This window comes from Macaca nemestrina, chromosome 8 (assembly GCF_043159975.1).
Source record: "Macaca nemestrina isolate mMacNem1 chromosome 8, mMacNem.hap1, whole genome shotgun sequence".
Taxonomy (NCBI): Eukaryota; Metazoa; Chordata; class Mammalia; order Primates; family Cercopithecidae; genus Macaca; species Macaca nemestrina.
The window spans coordinates 80,660,117-80,675,707 of NC_092132.1; the positions used below are offsets into that span (position 1 = coordinate 80,660,117).

General features: G+C 37.0%; 1 protein-coding gene across 3 annotated transcripts in view; it reads left to right on the forward strand.

The window, feature by feature from the left end:
• CYP7B1 (cytochrome P450 family 7 subfamily B member 1) overlaps nucleotides 1-15,591 on the forward strand; it is a 202,667-nt gene that overhangs the window by 161,301 nt on the left and 25,775 nt on the right. For all 3 annotated transcript variants that reach the window (XM_011742219.3, XM_071068172.1, XM_071068173.1), the window contains one exon: nucleotides 8,210-8,346. In XM_011742219.3, the coding sequence (XP_011740521.2) occupies nucleotides 8,210-8,346 (137 nt within the window). The remainder of the gene's footprint in view (nucleotides 1-8,209; nucleotides 8,347-15,591) is intronic.

Consider the following 15,591-nt stretch of genomic DNA (forward strand, 5'->3'; position numbering starts at 1 on the left):
TCAAAATATTTCAGAGTAAGAGGCTTCTTTATTCTTACAGACCATTCTAGAGTGATCACTAGACTAAAGATAACAGACCTATCTAGACTGGTGCAGAAATTAACAAAGATCAGAGAGCTGCATTATTGATAGCCCGGAAGTGGCATTTTATACAGGAATTTTTCATTTATTTGCTATGAAGCAGAGGGTGTGTGAACACCAGATGTCAATCACATACCACCAGTGGATTTGCAAGATTATAGGACTGGGGGAAAAATGAAGGTTAAGCACAGGGGACAATTGGGGTAATGAATTGCATAATTTTTCTAGACAGAGTTGGATTAATGTTCATCCTGAGAAGAGATTACATCAGTCTGATTCTTGAAGTAAACAAATATTAAGCAGATAACTTTACTCAAAAAGGGGAAAATTATCCTAATCCCTAACTCTACATGTGAGATGCTCTTGAGTTTGGCAAGGAAGTAGACACTATGTGCTCTATGTCACAGGTTTCTTGCTTCAAGTAGAACCTTGAAGAGACCATCAGGACCTTCATTTGTCAAGTCTAACAGCTGCACTGCAACTGTGAAAAGCCTTTCTCCCTGCTGAGGTTGTCACAGGAACTGATTCTGCCTGCCTCATTTGCATGTCACCTGGACACTGGTGAAAGTAATGGGATATCCTTAGGTTGCACTGTGTGTCCATACTTTGTACAGTTCGAGCAGCTAAACCTCAGTGTCTACTCTTTATTTTTGGAGTACAGTTCAGGTGGGTTCTGCTTGTCCTCATGGTGAATTTCAGGCTGATTCTCCACTTAACTGACTTAGGAATGTTGAGCTTTTTTTTTTTTAAATCAACCTTGGATTCATTTGTAGACTGTACTTTTTATCATCAACTACTTTTTAGAAGTCTGTGCCTTCTGTACATGGATTTCATTTTTAACACCAAAATAGCATTTCTTTTTTTTTTTTTTTTTTCTTTTTTGAGATGGAGTCTTGCTCTATTGCTCAGGCTGGAGTGCAGTGGCACAATCTCAGTTCACTGGAACCTCCATCTCCCAGGTTCAAGTGATTCTCCTGCCTCAGTCTCCTGAGTAGCTGGGAATACAGGTATGTGCCACCATGCCCAGCGAATTTTTTTTTTTTTTTTTTTTGTATTTTTCATAGAAACGGAGTTTCACCATGTTGGCTAGGCTGGCCTCGAATTCCTGACCTCAGGTGATCTGCCCACCTTGGCCTCCCAAGTTGCTGGGATTGCAGGCATGAGCCACTACACCCAGCCCCAAAATAGCATTTCTTTATTATTTAAAAATCTGCACCTAAAAGGACTTATCACTTCTATAGGAATCTTTCTCAAAATATTGTTATTAATACCTCAATCTAGCCATGAAAATATATCAGACAACCCAACCCAAATGGAGGGACATTCTACAAAATAAATGACAACTACTCTTCAAAAGCAGTATGTTTATGTCATGTGCAAATCAAAAGATATCAATGATCAAACCTTTGTAATCTCACCACCTGAGATTAATGCCTAGTAACATCTTAAAGTAATATATATCAGACTTTTCTCTTTGCATTTTGCAACTACTTTATAAAAATTGGATGACTATATTTGTATGGGTCAATTTCTAAGCTCTCTACTCTGTTCCATTAATATATTTGTCTATTCTTTCATCAATACCACACTCTCTTTGATTCTTATGGTTTTATATTAAGTCTTGACATCAGGTAGTGTTAAGTCTTTCCACTTTGTTCTTCTACTTCAATACTGTCTTTTGCCTTTCCATATAAATTTCAGAATCAGTTTGTTGATATCCATAAAACATCTTGCTAGGATTTTGATTGGGATTGCACTGAATCTGTAAATCAAGTTGAGAACTGACTTGACAATATTGACTCTTCCTATCCATGTGCATAGAATATCTCTCTATTTTAGATCTTCTTTGATTTTTTAATCAGAGTTTTATAGTTTTCTTCATATCTATTTTATACATATTTTGTTGGATTTGTACCTAAGAATAAATTTTTTACACTAAGTTAACTTCGTATATTTTGTTTTGATTAATGTAAGTAGTATTGTGTTTTTAATTTCAAATATCAATTGTTCATTGCAGTTATATAACAAAGCAATTGACTTTTGTATATTAATCTTGTATCTTGCAACTTTACTATAGTATTTTATTAGTTCTAAAATTTTGTTGTTGATTCTTTGAGCTTTTCTATGTAGACAAAAGAAACAGCTCAGGCAGAGAATGAGTAAGCAAAACCACAGATGTGCAATTGCTTATAAAATATGAATAGCAGGGAAAAACTAATCCTGCTGTGTATATCAGCTACTTTCAAATACTCTTATCTCAGTCTGAATGATAAACCACCAAGGTTGCTATAAACATTCTCCTTTACAGGTGAAGACACTGAGGATCTACATAGATAGTGTTCCAGATTTAAAATTTCCCCATGACTCAAATGTGCAGAAATATAACTTTATTTCCTCATATCTGAACTCAAATTTCTCTTGAGCCCTGATTTTTGGTGATGACTGAAAACACTGAAGACTTCTAGTGACATAGTTTGGCCACTTCTGATTCAAAACCTAGTCTCTTTTGTAAAATCATTTAATAAAATTTAAGACTCCCTCCCCCACTTCCTTTCTGTTGATCTGGTGAGTCCTGTTGTGCAAATGTTCCTATTGGTCCTCTTTGGCTTCCCCAGGGTGCCTCCTCAGATATCTTTGGGTTAGTCCTCCACCTTTGCGTTCATTGCTAAAATGTGCCCAGTTGGTTGTAAACCTCACCTCATTTCCTGGCAAAGCAATACATTGTGGCTTTGTGCTTTCTTGTCCCCACCAGGGCTCTCACTGGGGCTTCTGGTCTCCCTAGACTCAGCCACATCTTCCATCTACTCCTCCTCCTTTGGGATCTCCATCCACAGCCTTGTATTGAGATACTCCTCTTCCCAATATCCTGACAAACATGCCAATTCTTGATTATCAAGAGTTGTTGGAACATTTCTAAGTTTCCTTGTGCTAACATCAGAGCCCAAGAAGAGTGCAGGGATAAAGAGTGTTTCAAGAATTGAGTTCCAAGATATACTATGAAGCAAATTACCTTTTCCATTGAGGTTGCTGCCAAAGTAAGTCAAAGAAAGGTAAAACACAGCAGCTTCCAAAGCGCCTTGCTCAAAAAAAAAAAAAAAAAACAGTCATTCAAACTTTCAGAATTATCATCAGATACTGTAATATACATCAGTTGTATAGTTTCTGAAATTTTAACCACATACACAAAAAGAAAATCTTCATTAATTCAGGAAAATAAAAAAATAAAACTAAGGCACTGTTACATATATTCAGTCACCTAATACAAATATATTACATCTTTAAACACTTTTAATAAATACATAATTTCATTTTTTCTAGTTAGTGTGCATGTATAAAGGTTGCTCACCACCTACTTAGGAAGTTATTGCAATAACCTGAATGCCCAGTCTAGAATGATTACAGGAAAAATGGAAAAGAAGAAATTCCTCTGACAAGTATAGATTGCTATAAGAAGCGCTGGACTTTTTTTTTTTTTTGAGACGGAGTCTCACAATGTCACCTGGGCTGGAGTGCAATGGCGCAGTCTCAGCTCACTGCAACCTCTGCCTCCCGGGTTCAAGCGACTCTCTTGCCTCAGCCTCCTGAGTAGCTGGGATTACAGGTGCCCACCAGCATGCCTGGCTAATTTTTTGTATTTTTAGTAGAGATGGGGTTTCACTATGTTGGCCAGGCAGTTCTCGAACTCTTGACCTCATGATCTACCCACCTCAGCCTCCCAAAGTGCTGGGATTACAGGTGTGAGCCACTGTGCCCGGCAGCACTGGGCTTTGTCTAAGGAAAAAAATGTGCAGTAGGTCACTAGTCAAATTTTTAACGTGTTTATTTAACTACAGGTATAGCATGAAGATGAACTTCAAATATTATGAGAAATTAAGTATTCTGTGTTGGTCTACTCTTTTAAATTTCAATGTACCTCTTCTTAACTAAAGAGAAATGTCTTAAACCTCTTTATACTTTACAACTATTTTATGTATTTAGATTCTTCTCTAGTATTTCATTTTATTTATTTTATTTTGTTTTATTTTATATTTTATTTTATTTTATTTTAGACAGAGTCTTGCTCTGTTGCCTAGGCTGGAGTGCAGTGGTGCAATCTTGGCTCACTGCAACCTCTGCCTCCTGGGTTTAAGTGATTCTTGTACCTCGCCTCTTGAGTAGCTGGGATTACAGGCAAGCTTTACCCTGTCCAGCTAATTTTTTGGCAGTTTTAGTAGAGACAGGGTTTGACCATGTTGGTCAGGCTGGTCTCCAACTCCTGGCCTCAAGTGATCTACCCTCCTTAGCGTCCCAAAGTGCTGGGATTACAGGCAGGAACCACCACTCACCATCTCCAAAATTTGTTTCCAGATAACTTTGGACTGCAGATGACATTTTGCACACACTTTAAGATATACCCTACAACTTGTATGAAAGAAACTGCAAGCACTGATGCAATGGTACATGCATAGAACTTGGGTTTAGTTATCAAGAGCATGTATAAGCTCAAATTTGTGTGATGTCTTAGATGTGTTCTCATAGTCCTTTAAATGGTAATGAGAAGATTTGAGGAAGTGTGTGTTGTTTGAGATTATAAGGGAGTAGGGAACATAGTATTTGTTAGTTCCCCATCATTGCTTTTGGACCTGTTTCTTTTAAGTTTTGGAACTTGATCATCCCCAATAAGCACTAAGCATCCTATATCCCTACTCAGCCATGGGCAATGTATATTTCATTTTCAAAGGCAGAGCATGAGAGAGACAAATAGCAGTATTTGTGTTGTGCTGTGTGTCAGCAGGCCTTTCTCGATCATTACGGTGATGTCTTTCCTCCCTAAATAATTTTTACAAATATACTGATGAAGACAGATTTCTGTTATCTATCTTTGATGGGTCATAAGTTGAACAAGCACTGTATTTTTTCCTGAAAATATGCACAGTTGTGACATGGTGTTTAATAGTCTTAAGCTTACTGCTGCCAAAATAAACACAGCTGTAAGAAATGATGACCCTCTCATCGTTGTAACAATAAAATAGCTTCCTAATGTGCTTCCCTAACTCTGAATGTTAAATTAATATCCCCTGGATTTCTGAGTCCCATCCTTTCCCCCCGCGGAAACCCCATGAAGAATACAGCTTTTGACCGAATGACAGAGCATAGAGGATGAAATTAGTTGCATTAAATTAGAATATGACAAAAAGCCTTTCTAAATCTTTGTCACAATGCAACATTCAAGCAACATTAAACCAAACAGAGTATAAGTAGATCAAGGAAGAGAGTTAATATTTTGAAAATAAATTTGGTGAAATAGATCACTTGCAAATTTGAAAGTGTCATTGATAGCATGTGAGCTGTGGCAGTTTGTAACTTGGGGATCCTATCCTACAGTTACATGTGTGGTCTCCTCTTATTCAGTCTTTGGATATGGAATTAACTGTATTAATGGTTTTTTTGGTTTTCTTATATTTCTCATAAAAGCAAGTCTCCATTGCTAAAGCCTGAATTCAAGAAAATAATGGGAGAAAGTATGATGAGTAAGATTCCCATTACTATGCAGTGTTTCTTGTTTTCCTATTTCTAAGTATGTGCATTTAAACAACAGCATACATTTTGTAAATTAGCATTAAGATAAATTGTCTTCTAAAAAGAGAAAGCAAAATCTTTCCTTTATTTCTATCATAACTTGGATTTATTTTAACATTCTTTCCCCTGAAATATCTGAGTTTTATTTTCAAAGTTAAATTCTACCACGTTGGGTTGTGAGAAAATAAAAGCCTCTAATAGGGTTAATCTAGCTACATAAAAGTCTATGCTGGGTATGATCATAATCTTGATCTTTGATTAAATCTGAGCTAGTAATATCTTGTGATTAACCAAAATGGGTTGCACTGCATGTAGCACAAGTCGTCTTCACAGATGGGCTTCAGAATCAGAGTTCTTTTGAATATTTATTTTAATCCTTTCTAGGGTAAAATGGCTTTGTTTTCTGTTTTTGTTTCTTTTTACCTTTTTTACTTTAAATCAGATTGAGTTCACCAAATAAATAACTAGGAAGAAATTTTGAAGTTTAGTCTTGCTAAGATTACAAATCAACAAAGAAAAAACTTGTATTTTAATTGATAGTATTCCAAAGGATGTTTTGTATGTTAAAAATGCAAATTATTAGTAAAATTTAACAAATCATCTCAATCATTGGTAGTTTGAATAAAAAAGTTATGAAAGACTATATCAAAATAATACCTCAAATAAATATATGGAGATTTTTATAGTTCTCAATTTAAGATTATTATTTCTCTTCTGATTATGTATTTCCTGTCTAATTGACATCTGATAACAAAGAGCTTTACTTTGGCAAATAAACTTTCCAACATCTAACACCCAGGGCACAGCAAGAGCCCTCAGATTCACATGCACAATGTCTGTCAGCTCTGGCAGTGAGCTGCTTTGGTGGTTTTTTCCCCTAGGTCCACAGGTTAACTGACTAATGTTTCTATAGTCAGAGTGCAGCTATGGGACTCCAAGTCTTGCATCCTGGTATACAGCTTGTCCTTACATAGTTTCATGACTTTAGGAAAACTTGGTGATCTCTTAGGCCTTGAGAACTCTTACCTTTAAAAGTGAGAAATTGCAAGAAAGCCTCCAAGGTACCATCTAGTTCTAAACTCGGTGATAAGTCAATTCAGTGAAAAATTAAACAATAAATATTTCAATATGACTTGCACATCCTAAAGAACACATCTCCATTTACTATGTTAAGTACACTTAAGTGGGTTTAAAAAACTTCAAATCCAATAGTGCATCGTCCCTCTACACCTTTATTATATTAATATAATTGAAGGGTTCTTAAGATTAAAAAAAGAAAGAAAGAAAGAAAGAAACCCTCATAACCTTTATTTGTGGAAAGACCTAAATGCCTGTACATGAGTTGGAATTTAAAATGAGGTGGAGTTAGTTTGACTGGGTCTAAACATATAAAAACAATATGCTAAAGAGAAAACAAAATAATCAGTAATTGACATTGTTTACATGATTTCCGACAAGCAGTTTGACTAGAACTTAGATTCGGCCTGTTCCACTGCACATCACCAAGCGCATAGCAGATGACACAAACATTAATCAAAATAAGTTTAGGTCTCATTGATGAAATTGATCAAGCAGCATTTATAACATGACTTGTGAAAGACCAATAAAATCAGGCAGCTGATCTTTTGTTTTTTATCAGTATTATAACTAACAATTTCATAGAGTAAATTATATCAGTTGATTTCGTTTCCTGGAGATCTTAGTCACAGGTACCTACTTATGATGACGGGAAACAGAATAGGAAATAAATAAAACAGATTGTAACCTAACTATCAGGCAGTCATACAGGCCTTGCAAGACACAGTTCCTTCAAAAAGTTGCTCACCAGGATGCAAATGCATACGAATGATATTATGGGCCCAGCACGGTGGCTCACGCCTGTAATCCCAGCACTTTGGGAGGCCGAGTTGGGTGGATCACGAGGTCGGGAGATCGAGACCATCCTGGCTAACACGGTGAAACCCCGTCTCTACTAAAAATACAAAAACAAATTTAGCTGGGCATGGTGGCGGGTGCCTGTAGTCCCAGCTATTTGGGAGGCTGAGGCAGAGAATGGCGTGAACACGGGAGGCGGAGCTTGCAGTGAGCCGAGATTGTGCCACTGCACTCCAGCCTGGGTGACACAGCGAGACTCCGTCTCAAAAAAAAAAAAAAAAAGAATGATATAATGGACTTTGGAGATTCAGTGGGAGTACCCAGGGGGAAGGGTGAAATTGGGGTGAGGGATAAAAGACTACATATCGGGTACAGTTACACTGCTTGGGTGATGGGTGAACCAAAATCTCAGAAATCACAACTAAAGTACTTATCCATGTAACCAAAAACTCCCTGATCCCCAAAAACTGTTGAAGTAAAGTTGCTCACCAGAAGTTATGCATTGAACCATACATACTGGAGAAGCTCAGTAAACTCATGTCTATGATTAGAATCACTGAGTAAGAGAATAGAAAGAAGCAGTGCAATCCATGCAGTCATCTTCTAGATTCAATAAATAAACCACCTGTATTCAAATAAGAATGGAATGATTTGATTTTTCTTTTGTTCTTTTTTTTTTTTTTTTTCCTTATAGGAGACCCGGTGAGCCTCCATTGATAAAAGGTTGGCTTCCTTATCTTGGAGTGGTCCTGAAATTACGAAAAGACCCCTTAAGTTTCATGAAAACACTTCAAAAGCAACATGGTGACACTTTCACTGTTCTTCTCGGTGGTAAGAAGCACTTTTATTAATACCTTATATATGACATAATTTTTCACTTGTTCTTTAAAGTCTTTCTGTTTTTCTCTAGGCAAAATGTAGAATATTTGTATATTTTTATTTTATTTTGTGGAGCTCATGTGAAAGAAAACTATTATTTTTAGTTCAGTGATCCTCACATTCAAAATCAAATTACAGAGCTCTCTTCATGGTACTTAGGGAACCCCTCTTTCCAGCCATCACCTGTCATTTTGGTTTGGTTTAGTTTGGTTTGAAGAATGGTAGAAAAAATATATATACAACTGTACAAAAGCTAGAATGTGTTTTTTAAATTAATGCTCTTTATTTTGTAGAGCAGTTTTAGGTTTATAGAAAATTTAGTAGTTCAGAGAGTTCCCATATACCCCCTCCCCCAGTCACAGTTTCCCTGACTGTATCTATGTAGTATATTTGTTACAACTGATGAGCCAATATTGATCAATTATTAAAAATCCATGATTTACATTGCAGTCTATTCTTTGTGTTGTGTAGTTCTTTGGGTTTTCACAAACGTATAATGACATGTATCCGCCATCACGGTATTATATGGAGTAGCTTTACTCCTCTAAAAATTTCCTGTGCTCCACCTATTCATTCTTTTTTCCCTGCCTCCGAGTCTCCAGCAACCACTGGTCAAGAATGTATTTTTCATTTTAAAACTTTCATTGCACTTCAGACTTTAATAAAGTATTCACCAAAACACCAAGACAAATGAAGAAGAAAAAAACCAGCAAGATTGCTACACACCCCAAATATTCCAGGATTGGGAGAAGCTGGACTGTTCCTAGCTTACCCTTTTTTAAGACCCAAACGGTGTAGCTGTATCAGCTATTGATTGCTGAGTAACAAATCCTCCAAAAGTTTAATGGCTTAAAATAACAACTGGTCTGGCCTGAGTCACTTGTGTGGCTTGTCTGGACTCTGGATGGGAGCTGGATGATCCCAGATGGTCTCATCACATGCCTGGGTGGGCCGCCTTGACCACAGGGTCTTTCATCCTCAAGAAAAGTTTCTTACATGGCAGTTAGCGTCTCAAGGGAGTGAGAGAAAAAGCTTCAAGGTCTCTTGAGGCCTAGGATCAGATATTGCAAAACCTCACTTCCACCATATCCTATTAGTTAAACCAAGTCACAGTGCAGCCCAGATTCAAGGGCAGGAAAAGAGACTCCACCTCTTCCTGGAAGGAGTAGCAGAGCCACATTGCATGGGTGCACATGTAGAGAGATGGAAGGAATTCATTGTACACAACCTTCCATATCAGTTTATGGCCTGGGCTAGCTCTTCCCTCTCTTTGCTTTTCCACGTCCTGCCTATGCTCTGAAAGCTGATCTCTACACACTAGATTACCCACACCTCTTTGCTTGTTGAGTATTGCCAGTGGGAGGGCAAGAAGAGGCTGAGTCTCACTCCTCACTCTCACTGGGGCTCTGGTAACACAGTTCATTCTCCTTCCTTCACATGGTAACTGAAGACATCCAGTATAATCTCCCTTAGATCCCCATGTATCTACCAAATGTACCTACATTTCCCAATGATCTACTACCTTTTCTCCAATTTCAAAGAATGTTCAAGACACTCCATCTCCCTGTCCCCATGACCCTTTCTTCCTGCCTCCTCTGGGCTGGTACATCTTGATTCATTCTCTCACACATGCATCTTCATTTTTTTCTTTCTTGGGTTCTTACCATCAGTTATAATCATGGTAAGGTTCTCCTCTAGTTACTTTCCACTTTTCTTCTTTTCTTTTTCATCCAGCTCTTTCAAGAGAGTTGCGTATATTTGCTATCTCTAGTTGTGTATCTCCTAGAGCTCTCCTAACTATAACCAGCCTTCAGCCTCGCTGAAGTTATTTCCTGGTCCACCTACCTAGACCTCTCTACCTGGTTTGACAATGCTGATCTCTTGTTCCTTCCTGAAATATTCTACCCCTCCTTTACTCTCCATACTCCCCATTCTGGTTCTTTATCTAAATCATCTACATGCATGCCTTTTTCTTAGCTCAACCCTTATGTCTTCCTTCAGCCAGCCTTGGAAGTTTGTGTTCTGTTCTTAGAGAGCCAGTAATTTTCTTCTGCCTGTAACTACTTTGCTGAGGGTCAGAGGCAACCTTTGGAAACTACAGTGACTTAATTTCAGTGCTACCATTTTAATGCAGTATTTTGGAGAAATGATCCAACTGGAGGAAATTATCAGCATGATTGAGTTCTCACATGGACAGACAGTTTCATCACAACTTACTCCTTTGCCTGGAAGCTGGCTAGTCTGAGGTGGTGGATCATGAGGTCAGGAGTTCGAGACCATCCTGGCCAGCATGGTGAAACCTCATCTCTACTAAAAAAAAATAAATAAATAACAATACAGAAATTAGCTGGGCATGGTGACATGTGCCTGTAGTCCCAGCTACTTGGGAGGCTGAGGCAGGAGAATCACTTGAACCCAGGAGGCAGAGGTTGCAGTGAGCCGAGATCACACCACTGCACTCCAGCCTATTGACAGAATGAGACTCCGTCTCAAAAAAAAAAAAAAATTGTAGGCACTCTGATTTCAGAAAAATTGAAATTGAAAACAATCATGCATTTTAGAGGAATTTTAGTATATACAGTAGTCCTCATAAGGCCCCCCGAAGATCAGGTCTCCACCAGCCTTTCCAGCCCAGTCTCTTGTTGCTGCTCACCTTGTGCTTCACACACCATGAATGCACCATGTTGTTTGAAATTTCCTCCTCACACACCATACCTGGTGGGGCCTCTGGGTTTTCTTTACCTTGCTGTTCTTTCTGCCAGAATGTTGTTGTTTACCTGACTGACATGGACTCAACTTTTGAGGCCAGAGTCACACATTATTTCCTCTCAATAGCCTTTGCTGACTCCTCCTATATTTGGTGCCTCTTCTCCAGGGTCCAATTACTCCCAGTATCACTTCTGTAAGAGCATTTAATACATCGTGAAGTTATTACTAATTCACTTGTCTGTCTCCCGTCATTATTCTGTTAGCTTCTCTATTGTCAACATTTAGTCTAGAGCTCAGAACTGATTCTCAATGAATATTGGATGGAGAAACCCCTAATTCCTTAGAGCTGATGAAACACTGGAATACTGTACAGATAAAAGCCTGAGCTGGTGCTTCTCCTCTAAGTGAGCCTTGGGCTTTATGGTACCAAAACTATATTGTTCACTTAAAAAAAAAAGTCATTCTTACTTTAAATAATTAACGCCAGTGTTTCTAATGAAGAGATAGAACAAGTGATTGAAATGTTCAGTTTTTCTTTTTTTAATACCAAAAATGTAGAAAAATAACCTAAGATGATTGTGCAGAAAGTTGTGGCAGATTTGAATCACTTTATTTACTTTTCAGAAAATTGTCAATTTCTGCTGACACTTGATTTCTTAATCTTAGGTACCAAGAAGCTTGCTGAATTTCTAACATCTAAATAATTTGACCATGGTTATGTTTGAACTCAACAGTAGACAACCACAGTTAAATGTGCACGATACCTCCCTTTTGCTTCTTACTAGAATTTGAATAAATTCCTGTCAAGAAATCCTGTTAATGTATATGGTTCTAATGATCAGTTTGCAAAGTAACTCATTTAGAAAATGTGAAATGAAGAACAAAGTCTTCCGCTCTTGTCTCATGATGTGATTTCACTAAGTGTATGTTCTTGCATGATGAGCAAATGATTGTCATCCCCAAAAGTCTCAAGGGACATGGATGTCATCTTAATAAAGAAATTAAAAGGTACATCTTTTCATGAGAAACCATGTAAATTCTTGACCTGTCGCAGAAAATAGTTCTCTAATTGGTTTTGTGTGGTGGTGCAGCGGAATCGTTTTCCCTAGATGTCAGCCCAGCAAAGCACCACTGTACATCATTGTCAGCAGCTAGTGAAATCTTCCTAATAAGAGGGAGGATATGTGCATGTGGCCATCCTCATAAAGTACAAAGTTGACTCTTATTTCACTCTCCCAACCGATATTTGCAGCTTGAGATTAAAAAATTCTATTGTAAAACAAGCTAAACACAGAGATTAAAAGCTTCTAATTATGAAAATTGTTAAAATTCAAATTTGTCTCTTTTTCTGGGGAGACAAGTTCTCCTTTTGTCACCCAGACTGGAGTGCAGTAGCATAATCATAATTCACCGCAGCCTTAAATTCCTGAGTTCAAGTGATCCTCCCACCTTGGCTTCCTGAGTAGCTGGGACCACAGGTGTGTGCCACCACACCTGCCTAATTTTTTTTAAGGTTTTTTGTAGAGATGGGGTCTCCCTATGTTGCCCAGGTTGGTCTTGAACTCCTGGCCTCAAGTGACCCTCTGGCATTGGTTATATTTTTTTATGGGACATTTCTATGCCAAGCAGCCAATTTTTGTGGCTATATATATATATATATATATCTTTGTATAGCACCAAATATCTGAAATGAAAACATCAAAATTCGATTTATAATTATCCAGATGTCAAAACTTTTTGTTTGACATTAGGATGAATGACTGAATTTTTAAAAAACATCTACGAATATACTTTGAATTTTGTAGCTTTACCTTCCTAAAGAATTAATTTTAAAGGAAGTGGAAAGGCTACTAAGGTGTAAAATCTCTTATGCAGGCTATACAGGAATGCTATAGTTAGTATTGTAAGGCCAGTTAGCTCCTAAAAAGGGAAGAGAATGAAATGATTGGCAAGGAAGATATCAAAAATTTTGACCTGACTTCAAATTTACTGCATCTAAGAATGATTTATATTGTATTTTTCTTGCAGATATGGCCCCACTTTGACATTTATATTTTAGAGAAATGCAAACTGAAATTCTTTAAATCAATATTTCATATCAACTGCTGACAGCATTCTCTTCTTTTTGGAAAACATGGAAAAGGGTGTTGTTTTTACCTCGTGATCTTTGTAAACTAGGTAACATGCCTGCTGACACTGGTCATTCATTTACATAAAATCACCCTGGAGCAAAAGTTAATGTTGCTGCAAGAATACACAGCCTTCAGAATACCTTTTCAGAAAAGTTCCTTTGTTAAGAAATTTAAATTCATTTTATGAATGTATATGAGTTTTCCTAACTGTCTGATTAAAGATCACAAAGAAACTCTGGTTTTGCATCTCACATTAGCAGATGGTGGACAGATGGTTTAAATTAATATTAATTTTGGAAAACTTAGCTTAAATTGTTTATACTGAAGATTAAAAGTTGGAAAGCCAGCTAACATCTCCAGGGTTATTAGTACTTCCAAACCCACATGAAAAGTAAAATCCGGAAAATCAAAATGTCTTCTTCTGAAGCAATTCACATGTCAATCAAAAAAATAGTAGGTAAAACATAATGCCTTGATGTTGAAGGACACTGAAATAAGAATGAGAAAGAGAAAACACAGATCCTAGTGTGAAAAGAGCCTTGAAAGGAGTGAGATTAGATCTACAGAAAAACAAAGCTAATCAGTACTGATTTTTATAAAGAACCGATATACAAAAAACTGCTTACATTTTTAAAAAGCAATTTATTAGTAATTGGTTGCTAACTTGAACCATTTTGTCCACATTCAACTTTTATTCCTTTTATTTGAAATTAACTTCATTGTTTTTTTCCATACCCTCATTCCCAAGAGGGTGGGGATAGGAGAGAGGAGGAAATAGAGACAGAGAGAGAGAGAGGGAGAAGGAGAGAGACAGAGAGAGAGAGAGAGTAAGAGAGAATGAATGTGTGTATTTGTAATGATTGTAGACAAAACAAAAAATGTAACATGTATACAGCCTCTACTTCAGTAGGCCCAATAACAGGTAGCTCATGCTGTCATGTCTGAATATGTTTTTCTCTTTCCACTTAGATTTAGATTAATATAGAAAATTGTAGAAAAAAATTCAAAATATTCTCTAAATATTGTGTGTTTTACAAATTGAATCTTTTATACACTCTGGTAATATTAGGGAATAATTTAAAATAACCCCAAAGATATTTAGCAGAATCCTTTTATTTAGTGAAAGGAGAAAAGTATGAATCACCACCTGTGAAAATACACAACTTTGCCTAAAATTATATCTTTTGCAAAATAAGAGAATTGATTTTTTTCAATTATTTGTCAGGCAGAAGCTGGCAATTTTATTTAATTAAGTGGCTATGATAAAGCAGGTATCATAAAATATGCTTAAATTGGGTTGAATCCTTTTTGCTCTCCCCAGAGCACATACACACACACAAATTTAGTTTACCTTGTAGAAGACAGCTTTAGGATCTGACCAGAATGAACAGCCACTTCTAGCTTTACTGGCATCCTAGATCCACTCACATTATTGAATTAATCAAGGGGAAAATGAGTGAATACAATTTAAGTCATCTGAGTCATTTTTAGAAAATAAATCATAGCACATGTATATTCATGTATATTAAAAACTTAAGTTGTGTTTCAAAATTGTGAAACAAAAACATATTCATCTGTTTCTAGGATTAGGTTGAAAATTACTTCAAAACTTTATTTGAAATATCTTGCACCAAACTGAATTAAATTTCTATGATGCCATTTGAGTTACCACAAATAACAAGTGAGAAGTTGTTCCACTAACAAAGCAACACACACACACACACACGCACACACAGACTCAAACAGGAATAATGACATGAAAATAATAAATAAGTAGATGTTAATGTTCTTAGGATCATCTAAAGTTTATGCCTGTTCTGTACAGGAAAGACATTAAATGTCATTATTGATTACTACCTGCGTGATATTTCTAATTAGAAGGAATCTTAAAACAGCACTCTAGTGAGAAGACAAAGAGTAGTGCATGGTGAGTAACTTCTCATCAAGGGTCTGCCACTGAAAATGGCAGCATGATCTTGACCCTTAACATCTCTTGACTTTCTTCATCAGCTGATAAATGCAGAGGGTAAGCTAGCAATTCTCCAAGGTCTCTGCCAATTTTGAGAGACAAACTATAGTATGACTGTGTTCCTCAAGATGCCTACTTATAAGAATTACTTGAGGACCTTATCAAAAAGGACACTTGTGGTACCCCCTCCAAGCCTTCTGAATCAAAATCTTGCAGTAATCTGTATTTTTTGCAAGCATCCCAAGTTTTTAAATCGATGTTTGGGTAACACTGATATGTGGAAAAGGTAAATGTCATCACCTCAAAGAGACCTTGATGATAACTCCAGGCCAACTGAAGCAAACTCCACTTTTTGCTTCCCTTATGCTGTGTTTCACCTCTGCCATG